Genomic DNA, 12,464 nt, shown 5'->3' with positions numbered 1-12,464 from the left:
GTGTCTTGAGAAAAATATGAATTCCTGCTGGAGTTCTGGGTGGTTTGGCTATGTGCTGTCTTGATTTCTGTGATATTATTCACTTGTGTGGAGGATCGAGTGGATAAATGCCCAAGGAAAAAAGGGGAAATATCCAGAGATGGAAAGGTCACAATTCTGACTATGGCAGATAAAATTGATGAATTCTGCTGAAATGGCAAAACTTGCAGGAAGAATTAGAAACCAGGAAGAGTCTGGTTTTAATAAATAATGGGGAAAGTTTGTAACTTACTTGAAAAATTATTGTAAACAATTACATTCATTGGTAGGTTTGACAGAAAACCTGTAGTAAAAAATTGAACTATGGATTGGCAAAGGATTTATAATAATAGAGTTACAGAAGAGATGCAGAGGGAAAATAATTAGATGAGGATCCACAAAGAGGGGCGGGGAGGGAACTCAAAGGGGATTTTATGTTTTTATTGTGTTTATTTTTCTTTTGCTTATTGTATGTAAAATTGAAAATGCAAAAATAACTTATAAAAATAAAAGAAGAGCCTCTCAGGCCCATGTCTAGAAAGCGTGGGATGAACAGAATAAAATCTGGACCAAATGGAAAAGGGGAAATCATTATAAAAGTATAACTTTTGACCAATCTCTGTAAGACATATTTTGTATACTGATTTTCCTTTTGTATTGATATAAATAAATACTTTGACCTTCGATGAAGCCTTGTGGATTGATTTCTAGTTTGTGCCTAGGAAGCAGAACTAGCATTCTAAACTTTATTAAATAAATTTTACTAATATCCCAGCTGTGGAACTGGCAAATAGGTTAGATCATGTATTCAAAGTACTTGCAAGAATCTGAAATATGTATGGTTGGGTGGTATCAAACAAAATGTCATTAAAGTGTGGTATGATGGTACACAAGGACATGGGGAACGAAAAAACAAGTACAGAATTCGTCAGAATGCAATGCTTTGCCCAGCTGTGGATTCTGGATATTTTTTGTACTTTCTATAAATGTTTATTTCTTTGTCTATTATTTAGCAGATTTAAAGGCGGCCTGTTCAGAGAGCTTTCCACATGATACATAAATAGTATTGTAGATAAAAGGTAGCTAAAATCCACAATGTATATTGAAAAACAAATATACATAAAACCATAATCAGAGTTAGAATCATACAAATATTTGTATAACTAAATTATAGGACTGAGTAGGCTTGTTGAAACAATGTTTCAGCAGGGAACTGAACACGTGTGTTGGCCTAATCTTTGTAATTCAAGGTATTTGAAACTCACATCTGTGTAAGTAAAGAAATGACTGCTTATCTACTGAAAATGGATTCTGAGTAAATTTGGTGATTGGATAAGAGGGCAAGTCTCACAGATTGGTAAGCTTTGTGTCTTGTTTGTGGGGTTCCTCTTGGTTACTGTGGGAAATGGGATGCTATACTCATGATCAGGTTCAAAATTGATGTCAAAGCTCCTAGTAAATGAGAACACCTTGTGGTGGCTTTTATATGAATCCTGGAGTAGCTATTTCAGAAGTCTAGCATGGGATCCTCTGAACTACCAACATTTCATGTACCGTATTTCTCGCTCTTTTAAGACGCACCGAGTTTTTGGAGGAGGAAAACAAGAAAAAATATATTCTGAATCTCAGAAGCCAGAACAGCAAGAGGGATCGCTACGCAGTGAAAGCAGCAATCCCTCTTGCTGTTCTGGCTTCTGGGATAGCTGTGCAGCCTGCATTCGCTCCATAAGACGTACACACATTTCCCCTTACTTTTTAGGAGGGAAAAAGTGAGTCTTATAGAGCAAAAAATACAGTAAATGGAAAAATGCAAGTGTCACATGTCTATTCCTGCTCAAGATTATATATGCAGCCTTGGGAAAAGGGTAAGAGTGAGACTCCTACGCTAGTCATGTTTTAACAGAAGTTCAATGCAACTTAAGTTTACATTCATAGGATTTCAGCCACAAGTGTGTCGAAAGTGTATCAACAAAATAAAATTCCTTCCAGTAGCACCTTAGAAACCAACTAAGTTTGTTATTGGTATGAGCTTTCGTGTGCATGCACACTTCTTCAGATACACACACGAGGCATGCACACGAAAGCTCATACCAATAACAAACTTAGCTGGTTTCTAAGGTGCTACTGGAAGGATTTGTTTTGTTTTGTTTTGTTTTGACTACAGCAAACCAACACGGCTACCTACCTATATCTGGAAGTGTATCAGTGGCAAACTACTTAAAAAACAACACTAGTCTGCTGCTAATTAGACCTGCACACCTGAACACAAACTTTATATATCTGTCAGAAGAGCAGTGTCTCCTCCCCTCCAACCCCACATAAAATGCTGCCTCCTGAAAGATAACTTAAATGTGCAAATTATGTGCACTGAGTTCAGACTCCATTGCACACCCTCTGCAGTGTTGGACTGAAGTTCAAACTCCTGGCCAAACCAGTCAGCCTAGTATATCAGATACTGTGATTCTAAATAAACATTAAAGTCCAGGGTCTTTAGCTGTGCCTGGCTGCCTTAACGGTCTGCTTATGCGGTTCCCTGAGGCACAGACATTCGAAAGCAGTGTTGGGCTAGGCCTTTGCCCCATTCAGCAGCGCTCTTCTAAACTAGCTGCAGTGGGGAAGTAAATGCACTCTGCAAATGTGCAGAGGTTTTGATATACAGTGGTACCTCGGGTTACATACGCTTCAGGTTACAGACTCCACTAACCCAGAAATAGTACCTCGGGTTAAGAACTTTGCTTCAGGATGAGAACAGAAATCATGCTCCAGCAGGGCGGCAGCAGCGGGAGGCCCCATTAGGTAAAGTGGTGCTTCAGGTTAAGAACAGACCTCTGGAACATTAAGTACGTAACCAGAGGTACCACTGTACAGTACATCTATATAAAACGCCATGAACACTCCCCATCACCTAGAGCAATTGTTCTCAAAGGTTTTGGGATGAGAGGATGGCAACTGTATAGTTTAGCATAGTATAATATAATATAATATAATATACTGTATAATGTAATATCAAAATAATATTTTTGGATGTAAAACCAGGAACAGTATCCACACCTCTCAAGAGCATTGGCTATTCTAGAGTTCTCCATGACATAGGGTTGTGAGCAGGGATCTCAACTCAGAAACATAAGATAAGAAACATTGTGATAAGAGGAAATGAGTTTGTCTCAAATTAGACAGAAAATAAATGAGATTACCAGGCAAAAGTGAGCTCACACCTCTTATGGAGTTTGTATACATACTTAAGTATGTATTTAAGAGGCTCGTTTATATTTCGGGAATGATTCTTGTTCTTTATTTTGCTGCATCGCAGACCCTCCAAGTTCCCCGTTTCCCAGGGACAGTCCCGGATTTACAGAAGCTGTCACGGTTTTTGATTCTGATCCCAGAATGTCCTGATTTCCTTTAGGGTGTCCCTAATTTTCACAGGAAATATGCTGGAAGGTATGGAGTTATGCAACCCCCGAGCTATCTGAAGGCAGCTCTGTAGAAGGAAGTATTTTAAGGTTTTGTGTTTTATTATATTTTTTATAGCTGCTGGAAAGCTGCCCAGTGTGGCTGGGGCAACCCAGTCAGATGCGTGGGGTATAAATATGATGATGATAGTCTATGGCTCTTGAGCCATTGCCATGATGATAGAATAGGATAGTCCTATTTTCAAAGAAGAAATGTTGGAGGCTTTGCCCCCCCCAGGGTCAATATTACAAAGCAGTTTTGTTCTGTGCTATAAATTGAGCACTGCTAGGAGTGGCTTCTATCAGAGTATATCAGGGTGGATAAAAATCAATGATATATTTTTTTGTTTAAATTGGATTTTTTTAAAAATAAAATGCTTTTGGAGGAAAAATCTTTCTAAAGATAGTTTTCTATTTAAGTTACGTTATAGTCCAAAGGCTATTAATCAGGAAATAAGGATTTGTTTTACGTTTTTCATGTGTGCTAAAACTCAGTCTACAAGTGTTGTTTTTTTAAAAATCATTTAACCACATCAGTTAACAACAACAGTTAGCAACCATGGCTACATATGCTACAATGTTACCATTTTAGTTAAATCTAAAATCCTTTAAATTGTTATTAAGGAAATGATAATTTTCTCCTTCCAATAAAGTACAGCGGAAAAGTTGCCCAAATATAAACAGTTAACTCATTAAACCTCACAATAATTTCATAATTATCTGTCCATGTATTTCTAATAGTATAACCAAATCAGTAATTTTTGATAGAACTGTAAAAACTACCCTGAAAATTTATTATTCCAAAAAGGAAACCTTCCTCTGGTTGTAAATATTATGATACCAGCAAGAATGAGTCTTTCTGTAAAAAAGAGAGAGATTTGAATCAAGTCTTACTGACTAGTGATTTAAATCGATTGGATTTAAATCAAATCCACCCTATATATAAAAGTATGTAATATATACTTTAATATACGTATAAGATTTGCTTGCAGCGAGCCGAGAGTGTTTTTTATATATATACTCTGAGGGTGTTTATCTCTCTCTCTCTCTCTCTGTGTGTATATATGTACTGTGTGTGTGTGTGTGTATATATATATATACATATATATGCGCGCACACACACACACCACACACCACTCCTCAGAGTGTGTGTATATATATTTATATATATAAACCCTCGGCTTGCCGCAAGCAAATCTTTATTCCGAAAGCCAGGGCAGAAACGTGGAGCCCTTCCGGCCTAGCCGACCCCCGGCGCGCGTCCACCGTGGCGGCTTCTCCCCTCAGAGGCGGCGGCGGCGTGGCGAGCGGCCCTTTGCCGGCTTCCTCCTCCTCCCTCCTCCTCCTCTTCCTCCCTCTCCCAGGCAGGCCCAGCCCCAGCGGCGGGCGGGTGCCACTTCGTCCCGGAAGCCGGCGGCATGGAGGCGGTGCTCCGGCTGCCACGTTGAAGCCCGAGCGGGTTGGAGCTTGGGGCCCTGCGGGCGGAGGAGGAGGCCGCAGCCCAGCCTTGACTTTCCTGGCCGAGGGAGACCGGCGAGCAGGTGAGAGCAGCTCGGGAGACCGAAGGGCGGGCGGCGGGGGGGTTGGGGGTCCCAGCCGGCCTTCCCTTTAAACTCGGCCCAGCTCTCGTTTTGCGCCGCATCCTGGCGACTCGTCTTTCCTAGGATTGCAGCCATTAACTTGGCGTTGCGAGGCGGCCGAGAAAGGGTTGAGGGATCCACTTCGCCCACCCTCCTCGTTTTTTTTTTTTGTTTTTTGTTTTTTTTTGCAAAAAGCGGGGGCTCCCGGTCTAGGCGTGGTGCTTTTAAACAAGAGGCTTCTCACTTTTTCGGAGATGCAAATGCATAATGGGGTTTCGTCTTGCCTGCATTTTTAGCACTGCGGCCCATTTGTTGCATCGGCTTGGGGGGGGCACCTTCGCTCCCCCCTCAAGGGAGCAGCGGGTTTTCCAAACCCCTCGGGGATCTACCCGAGTTTAGCCTTTCCAGGCCTTTCCCCTTTCTTGTTTCTAGGCATGCACAAGTTTTGGGTTGGAGAAATCGCATACAGTATCAGCAAAATCATACTGTTGCATCAATATTTTTTGCATTCATACACCTGAAGGAGCTGCTGCTCCCTTCCCTAGTTCCATACTTGAAAATTAGGATCCTGGCTTCAACAGCTAAGCACGCATTGAAATATTGCAGGCTTTTCCAACTTCCAAGAGACTGCTATCTACTCCCACTATAAAAAAACTGGCAGTGATCAACCCACTACATTGACCAAAGTCGTTGAGCTGTTTTTGCGAAGTCAAAGTTTTTTGAGCTTTTAGGGGAAATTTAAGTTAGGGAAATCAAAGGGGGTGAGGTGGGATTTGGCCACCTCTGAAATATTGCATAAAGTGCCTTCTAGTGTACCATGACAAAGACCTTCAGATTTAAGTTTTAGGCTATTCTCCGATTGTCTTGAAATACATACTGGAAGCTGTAGAGTCAGTTGATTATTGTGTTTAAAATCTCTCAACGATCTTGAGCGTGTCACTGATATTTTCTACCCAGAAGAGTTTTCCTACTGTTTGTACACAAAGTGGCACTTTTATTTAGGACCACTTAATTTAGAATATCTGCCACCCTTGGAGGGCACACCAAAGATAAGACTAGTGATCAAATGGCAAAATGTTAATTGCTACCTGCAGTGAATTTTGGAAAGTTGTTTTTCTGTATGAGTTTGGACATCTTTTATGATACAGTATTGTAATCAAATTTTGCACAGTGGTTCCTTGGTCAAGCAGCATGTTCTCATCTATGTTTGGATACAGTAGGATACCATTTTGAATCAAGCTGCAGTTTTTTGGATATGAGGCTGCTAGTAATATCACAGATATACACACATTTCAGTGTTAAGTTGTTGAATGGCAGACCGTAATGTATGTTAATACAAAAATTAGGAGTCTTGTTAGTTTTGGATTAATTACCATGGAACAACAAGAGTGTAATCTTGCGTATGTGCCATTGATTTTGTATTTGCAGTTGGTAGCAAGAGGGTTTGCATGCAGACTTGTATATTCTTAGGAAACATCTGCTTCTTAACCGTGGTGGCTTATCAGTGATCTTCAACTGGTAAATTGGGATCCAGTACTGAGTTGCAAGCCTGAGCTAGGTTGGGTCACAACAGCAGTGTTACTGCCATACAAATAGATGATTAAAAATTAACAAATGGGTTCCCAAATGCATGTTTGGATTAAAGGCAGGTTCCAAGTCTGCAAAGTTTGAAGGCTACAGATTTCAAGAGATACCAGTAACCTTGGGTCCCTTTTTCCTATTAATCTCTCTTAATGAGAGGCAGCACTTCCTTTGGTGCTGTGTTAAGTATCAAAGGTTACAGTGCCAAGCAATAGCTTTCTTTGTAGCTGGACACCGTGGAAGGTTGTAAACTCCTTTGTATCTCTAGGACTAGCAGGAGACAAGGCTGCAGTGATACTTTGAAAGTTCAGTAATGGAAATATCTCTCCAGTACTGTATTATTTTTCTGAATTCTTTGGAGGACTTGCAATTTGTCCAGCACTAAGCGGACAAAAGTAATATTTATTTATTGTTTTTATACACAATCCTTCCTCCAAGAAGCTCAAGGTAGTGGGCATGGTTCTTGACTTCCCCACTGTATTTTAACAACAAGCCTGTGAGGTAGTTTAGGCTGCTCACCCAGTGAGCTTCATGACTGAATGGAGATTTGAACCCTGGCCTGTCATAATCTAACACCCAAATAAAGGCAGCATACTGTTTGTCCATGCACAAGTTGAAGAAGAAGCGGGCATGTGCAGAATTAGGAACAGTCACTATTAAAGAAAAGTGAATATTTGAGATGCTTCAAAAGGATATTTCTTTATTGGCTCCAGATCAACTTCCATTTTCACTGTATAGACTAGTGCTGCAACTCACGCCTAGATTCCTGTTGCATGATTTGTTGAAAATTCTTCGTTTCAGGAAGTGTGACTTTAAAAGCTGTACGGTACTTAAAATGAAGAGGTGGTGTGGTTAGCTGTTGCAGGATTGGTACCAGAGAACACATAACATATTGTATTGCCTCAACTATTTTAGCATAAGAGCACACAGGATTTTGATAGATTACGCACAACATGTACGATGTTTAAACCAGCAGAAGCTGGACAAATGAGCTAGAGCAATGTCAGAAACACAGATATATAAGACAGTGCTACAATTCTACAATTCTATGATCTCAACTACATTGCTTGACTTTTAGCTTGCTCTTACAACAGTTCACTTGTCCCTTTGTGCAAGAAGGAGAAATTCATACAATGGAAATGGAATTAACGATGGACTGAGACAGAGGTTGTTAAACTGGCTCGATGGAGAAGTCAATTGCCAACTTTGTAGCCAGCAAATATCTAACACTGAGCGAGAGATTAGCCTTTGTTGTTTTTAAAAAAACAATCACAGAGAACAGCGTTGGTACACAGTATTGAAAAGGCACCAGTAGTGAAAAGCAAGGGAAAATCAAAAGTTTGTTCACCAGGTACCAAGAAGACCACAACATGGGCACTAGATGAGCTTCTGTGGTTAGAGCATTCCACAGTTGGGGTACAGTCACTTCAGTTTCCTTGCTATGGAAAAAGGCTGTTGCTGAGACTACATTCACACAAGACGTAGTTTTAAAAATATTAATCCTTCCATGCTGTGCTCCTATAAGAATTATAGGGTTTCTGGTTAGGAGACAGCAAAAAGGAGTAGGGAGACTCAACATTGATGATATCAGTTTGAGCAGTTGGCAAATAATCCTCGAAAGTACTTTCTTGAGAGATGCTTATCTGAAAGTTTTGCGGTACTTTCTGTTTTACACTTTCTTCTTTTAGCTTGTTTCTAGTTCTAATTAAAGCTTTTCTGGCATGATCACACAGTTCCAGTTTAAGGTTTTAGTTAAAGCGTTTTAAGAGGAAGCTGTGGTTGGAACAAAATTCTGGGCAGTTGGCCATCGGAGTGAGGGCCACGTTGTCCTTTTCGCTGGCACTTAGGTTGAGGTCTGGAGGTGGCATTTTGGATAACGGTATTCCAGAACTTGATTGCAGTTTCTTCTTATAAATGAGTGCATGCCAGCTTTCTATAGAATCATAGCGTTGAAAGGGACCACGAGGGTCATCTTAATCCAACCCACTTCAGTGCAGAAATCTCAACTAAAGCATCCATCTCTGGTGGTCACCCAACCTCTGTTTAAAAACCTCCAGCTAAGGGAGTCTACAACCTCCCAAACGAGTCCGTTCCACTATCAAACAGCTCTTAACTCTCAGAAAGTTCTTCCTGAAGTTTTAAGTCAAAATCCCCTTTCCCATAAAGGTGTCTCCCCACTTATGCAGGGGTTACGTTCACAGAACAGGTTACATTAACAAAAACCTTTATTTACAGTGTTTTAAGGCTCATTTGATGTTGTGTCACCTGGCACAGCCACTAGAAGGAATCTGCAAGCTCTTTCTTCTGCCTTTGCTTAACCACAGTTTAGCATTCTATCTGAACCTTAAACTGTGGTTAATGTTAACTATGGTTTGTTAAAACAAGCTCACTTCATAAACCATGGTTTCTACTCAACTTCTTTCTAAGAAACCATAACCAACCACAATTTGTTTGGCAGCTCGCTGCTAATCAAAAACGAACAGGAAAATGTCACTGTCAGTTTCATACATAGAGCTTCAGAGCCACATACCCTGTTGGTATTGAGCCATGCAAGAATTTCTGGTTTTGAATGAAGCTGTTTGTGAGGAGGACAGCGTAGAAATATCATTCATACCAGAGTGCCATGTGAGGATTAGGTGTGCTTATTTATTTATTTATGAGCTTCATTATAGCCTTCAGCTTATACAGTTTGCTTACTCCAGACCCAACCTGACTTCGGGCCAGAGCAGTTGGAACAGAATATGAACTCCCTAAGAAGAGCGTTCCACAAGCGAGGAGCCACCACTGGGATTAAAACTTGTCTAGGATTTTATTTTCTTAATATAGTCATACCTCGTGTTACGTTTGCTTCACATTGCGGCTTTTCAGGTTACGAACACGGCAAACCCGGAAGTGTTTGCTTTTGGGTCTCTGCGCGCGCAGAAGTGATCTGCACGCTTTGCGCATGCGCAGAAGCAATCTATCGCATACGTGCAGTAGCGCGCTCTACTTACGGACTTTTCGGGGTGCGAACGGCACCCCAAAATGGATCACATTTGCAAGTAGAGGTACCACTGTATTGGTGGATATTCTGAAGACTACCTTGATGCAAACATGGACTTTATTTTTTATTCTTCCAATCAGAAGGATTTAAATATTGCCTCCTCCGAACAGTTTTGGGTTAAGAGCAGAGTGTGTGAAGTCTTCATTTTTGTCCATCTCCTGTAGTGATGCTGTCTGTGTATTGTCCCTCTCTCAGCAGGATGAAGCTAAAAGAGATAGACCGTACTGCCATGCAGGCATGGAGTCCATCTCACCATCACCCCATCTACCTGGCTACTGGTGAGTTATTATTTCATTGCAATGTGAAAATATCATGTTTTGGATCCAGAGGTCCAATGAGCAAAACTCCTCTGCAAGTGGTAGGACTCCTGCCCTTTATGGACAGGGGCACTTTAGAGCCAGCCTTTTGGCTTCAGTTGAAGCTCCCAGGTGAGGAAAATCTCAGTCACCTGGTCATTTAGAAATCTGATACTAGCATGCTTACATCTGAAATATTAATTCAGATGTCTGCAGACATGGCACTTTAGTTCTGATGCCAGCCACTTAGGGATTTTGAGTGCTTTTTGAGCCCTCATTAAAATATTGCCCTTCTGAATGCTGAAAGGTGGTGAGAATAGCATGTAGGAACAAAAATAAAAATTACAGGCCAAAAAAGAAAAAGTTTACCAGTAAATCAAAGCCCTTGCCTGTATTTGTTTGGGGCTTTTGTTCTGGCTTTTTCAAGTTGTTGTAGTTGTTACTTATTAGGTAAAGGTAAAGGTACCCCTGCCCGTATGGGCCAGTCGTGTCCGACTCTAGGGTTGCATGCTCATCTCGCTCTAGAGGCCGTGAGCCGGCGCCGTCCGAAGACACTTCTGGGTCACGTGGCCAGCGTGACGAAGCTGCAGCTGGCGAGCCAGCACCAGCGCAACACACGGAAACGCCGTTTACCTTCCCGCTATAAAGCGGTACCTATTTATCTACTTGCACTTTGACATGCTTTCGAACTGCTAGATGGGCAGGAGCTGGGACCGAACGACGGGAGCTCATCCCGCCGCGGGGATTCGAACCGCCGACCATACGATCGGCAAGTCCTAGGCACTGAGGTTTTACCCACAGCACCACCCGCGTCCCGCTGTTACTTATTAGACTTGTTAATTGGAGACCAAAGGTCTCCAAATAACTTAACAACACTTAACTTGAACTTGGGCTAAATGTGAATTTGAGATTTGCTTTGCTGGACGAGACCAGCATCCATCTGTGTTCATCTTCTCAACAGCAGCTGGTATCTCTTTGTCTTCATAAGCTCGTCATGAAGGCACCAGCCTTAGTCTCTAGTTTAGCCCTAGCAGCTGGTATTTAGAGGTACATTGCCTCTGTACATTTCAAATCCACTTATCTTTCATAGCTATTGAATCAGACTCCTAGGTATGTAAACCTGTTTAGTTCATTGAACTGTGCTCTATGTGGCGCAAACCCAGTTAAGTGTGCACAGGATTTCAGACTTAACAGAGTCAGTGGGCTTGTGCAGGGCTTCAGCACCACACTATACAGTGGTGCACTAAAATCCTTTCTTTTCCTTGGCAATTCCCAACGTTATTAAGGGCAAGAGAAATTCCACAACTGATATATAAAAATGGCGGTTTTGTAATGTCACAAACAGCAAAAAAGATTCAAAATCTGAAGAGGATGTGTTTTCGTGTTTTAAAAATAGTTTTTTAAAAACAGTATTCGGTTTTATCTCTTCCCTTAAGTGTGTGAGGTTGTTTTGGGCTTCCCAAGTGTTATGTTTACAGTACATCAGTAGTAACGCATTTCACATGTCTCTGCAGGTACATCCGCTCAGCAGTTAGATGCAAGCTTCAGTACCAGTGCTTCCCTGGAAATATTTGAACTTGACCTGACTGACCCGTCGCTGGATATGAAGTCCTGTGCTACTTTCTCATCCACTCATAGGTATGTGCAGACTTTAAAAACTGTCTATCTGCTTATGTAAATGAAAAGCTCAGGATGTGAGTATTAGCAATCAAAGGGGCACAGCTTTCAAGATCTGGAGGTTTTTTTCTCCTGATAGTTTATGCCATGATAAACCAGCTCTCGCTAACCTGGTGCCCTCTAAATGTTTTGGACTGCAGTTCCCATCAATCTCGCCTGTCCAAGTTTGTTAGTGGCTTACATCCAGCCTCCAGGTCCTTTGCCCACTAGAAAGCACACAGCTTGATTGTCATGCCACTGTGCATTTGGGCATAACTCAGCAATGACTGATCCTCCATGCTGCAGCAGAGAGAGAGAAAGCCCTACACAGAGCTGGGCCTTACTGTCCTTGCTGTGTCTCCTGTACTTGCTGGTCCCTGGAGGTGAGAGGGAGAAAGAAGATGTTGGCAAAAGCAACATGCTTAGGCACAGAACAGTTGCATCAGGGGTAGGTAGACTGTACTGCTCTGGTTGGCTCCCTGGCCTCCTAAGCACAGAGGTCACAATAGGGATCATATCAATTTCTGGATTCAAACCCCCTTTGGTTGTAGTCCTGCAAGACCTGGAGGGCCAATTTCCTTATTCCTGGGCTGTATATCCTATGTTCCTATGATGTGCCAAGGCTCCTGGCCCTGCAGAAAAGCTCTGAATGGTGGCCTTTATTTGTAAAGGTGGCCTTGAATTCCTTCCTTGCTGCTATTGCATTTCCTTCTGCTAGAACTACAATTGTCCTGAGTGTACATTCAGCTAATGGGAATTATTCTACCTGTTTACTGCTTGAGCAGCACTTGTGCTGAGCTAAGAATGGCTGCTTCTCAGGACAAAGTGGCTTGGGTGG

The 12,464-nt window shown here is 41.8% G+C and overlaps 1 protein-coding gene across 31 annotated transcripts in view; it reads left to right on the top strand.

Moving 5' to 3' along the window:
• The window catches only part of SEC31A (SEC31 homolog A, COPII coat complex component), a 62,843-nt gene that overhangs the window by 2,369 nt on the left and 48,010 nt on the right, over positions 1-12,464 (top strand). For 11 of the 31 annotated variants that reach the window (XR_014530076.1, XM_083520496.1, XM_083520488.1 and 8 more), the window contains exons 1-3: positions 3,528-5,011; positions 9,870-9,952; positions 11,485-11,608. Coding sequence is in view for 30 of the 31 variants with exons in the window: in XM_083520496.1 (XP_083376622.1) it covers positions 9,874-9,952; positions 11,485-11,608 (203 nt within the window). In the remaining variant the exon portion in view is untranslated. Of the gene's footprint in view, positions 1-3,527; positions 5,012-9,869; positions 9,953-11,484; positions 11,609-12,464 lie in introns of those variants that run through there. The other 20 variants (XM_083520493.1, XM_083520487.1, XM_083520498.1 and 17 more) reach the window with 8 other exon arrangements.

The sequence above is a fragment of the Podarcis liolepis genome, assembly GCF_965112155.1.
Source record: "Podarcis liolepis genome assembly, chromosome: 9".
Taxonomy (NCBI): Eukaryota; Metazoa; Chordata; class Lepidosauria; order Squamata; family Lacertidae; genus Podarcis; species Podarcis liolepis.
This window is presented reverse-complemented; position numbering and strand designations above follow the sequence as displayed.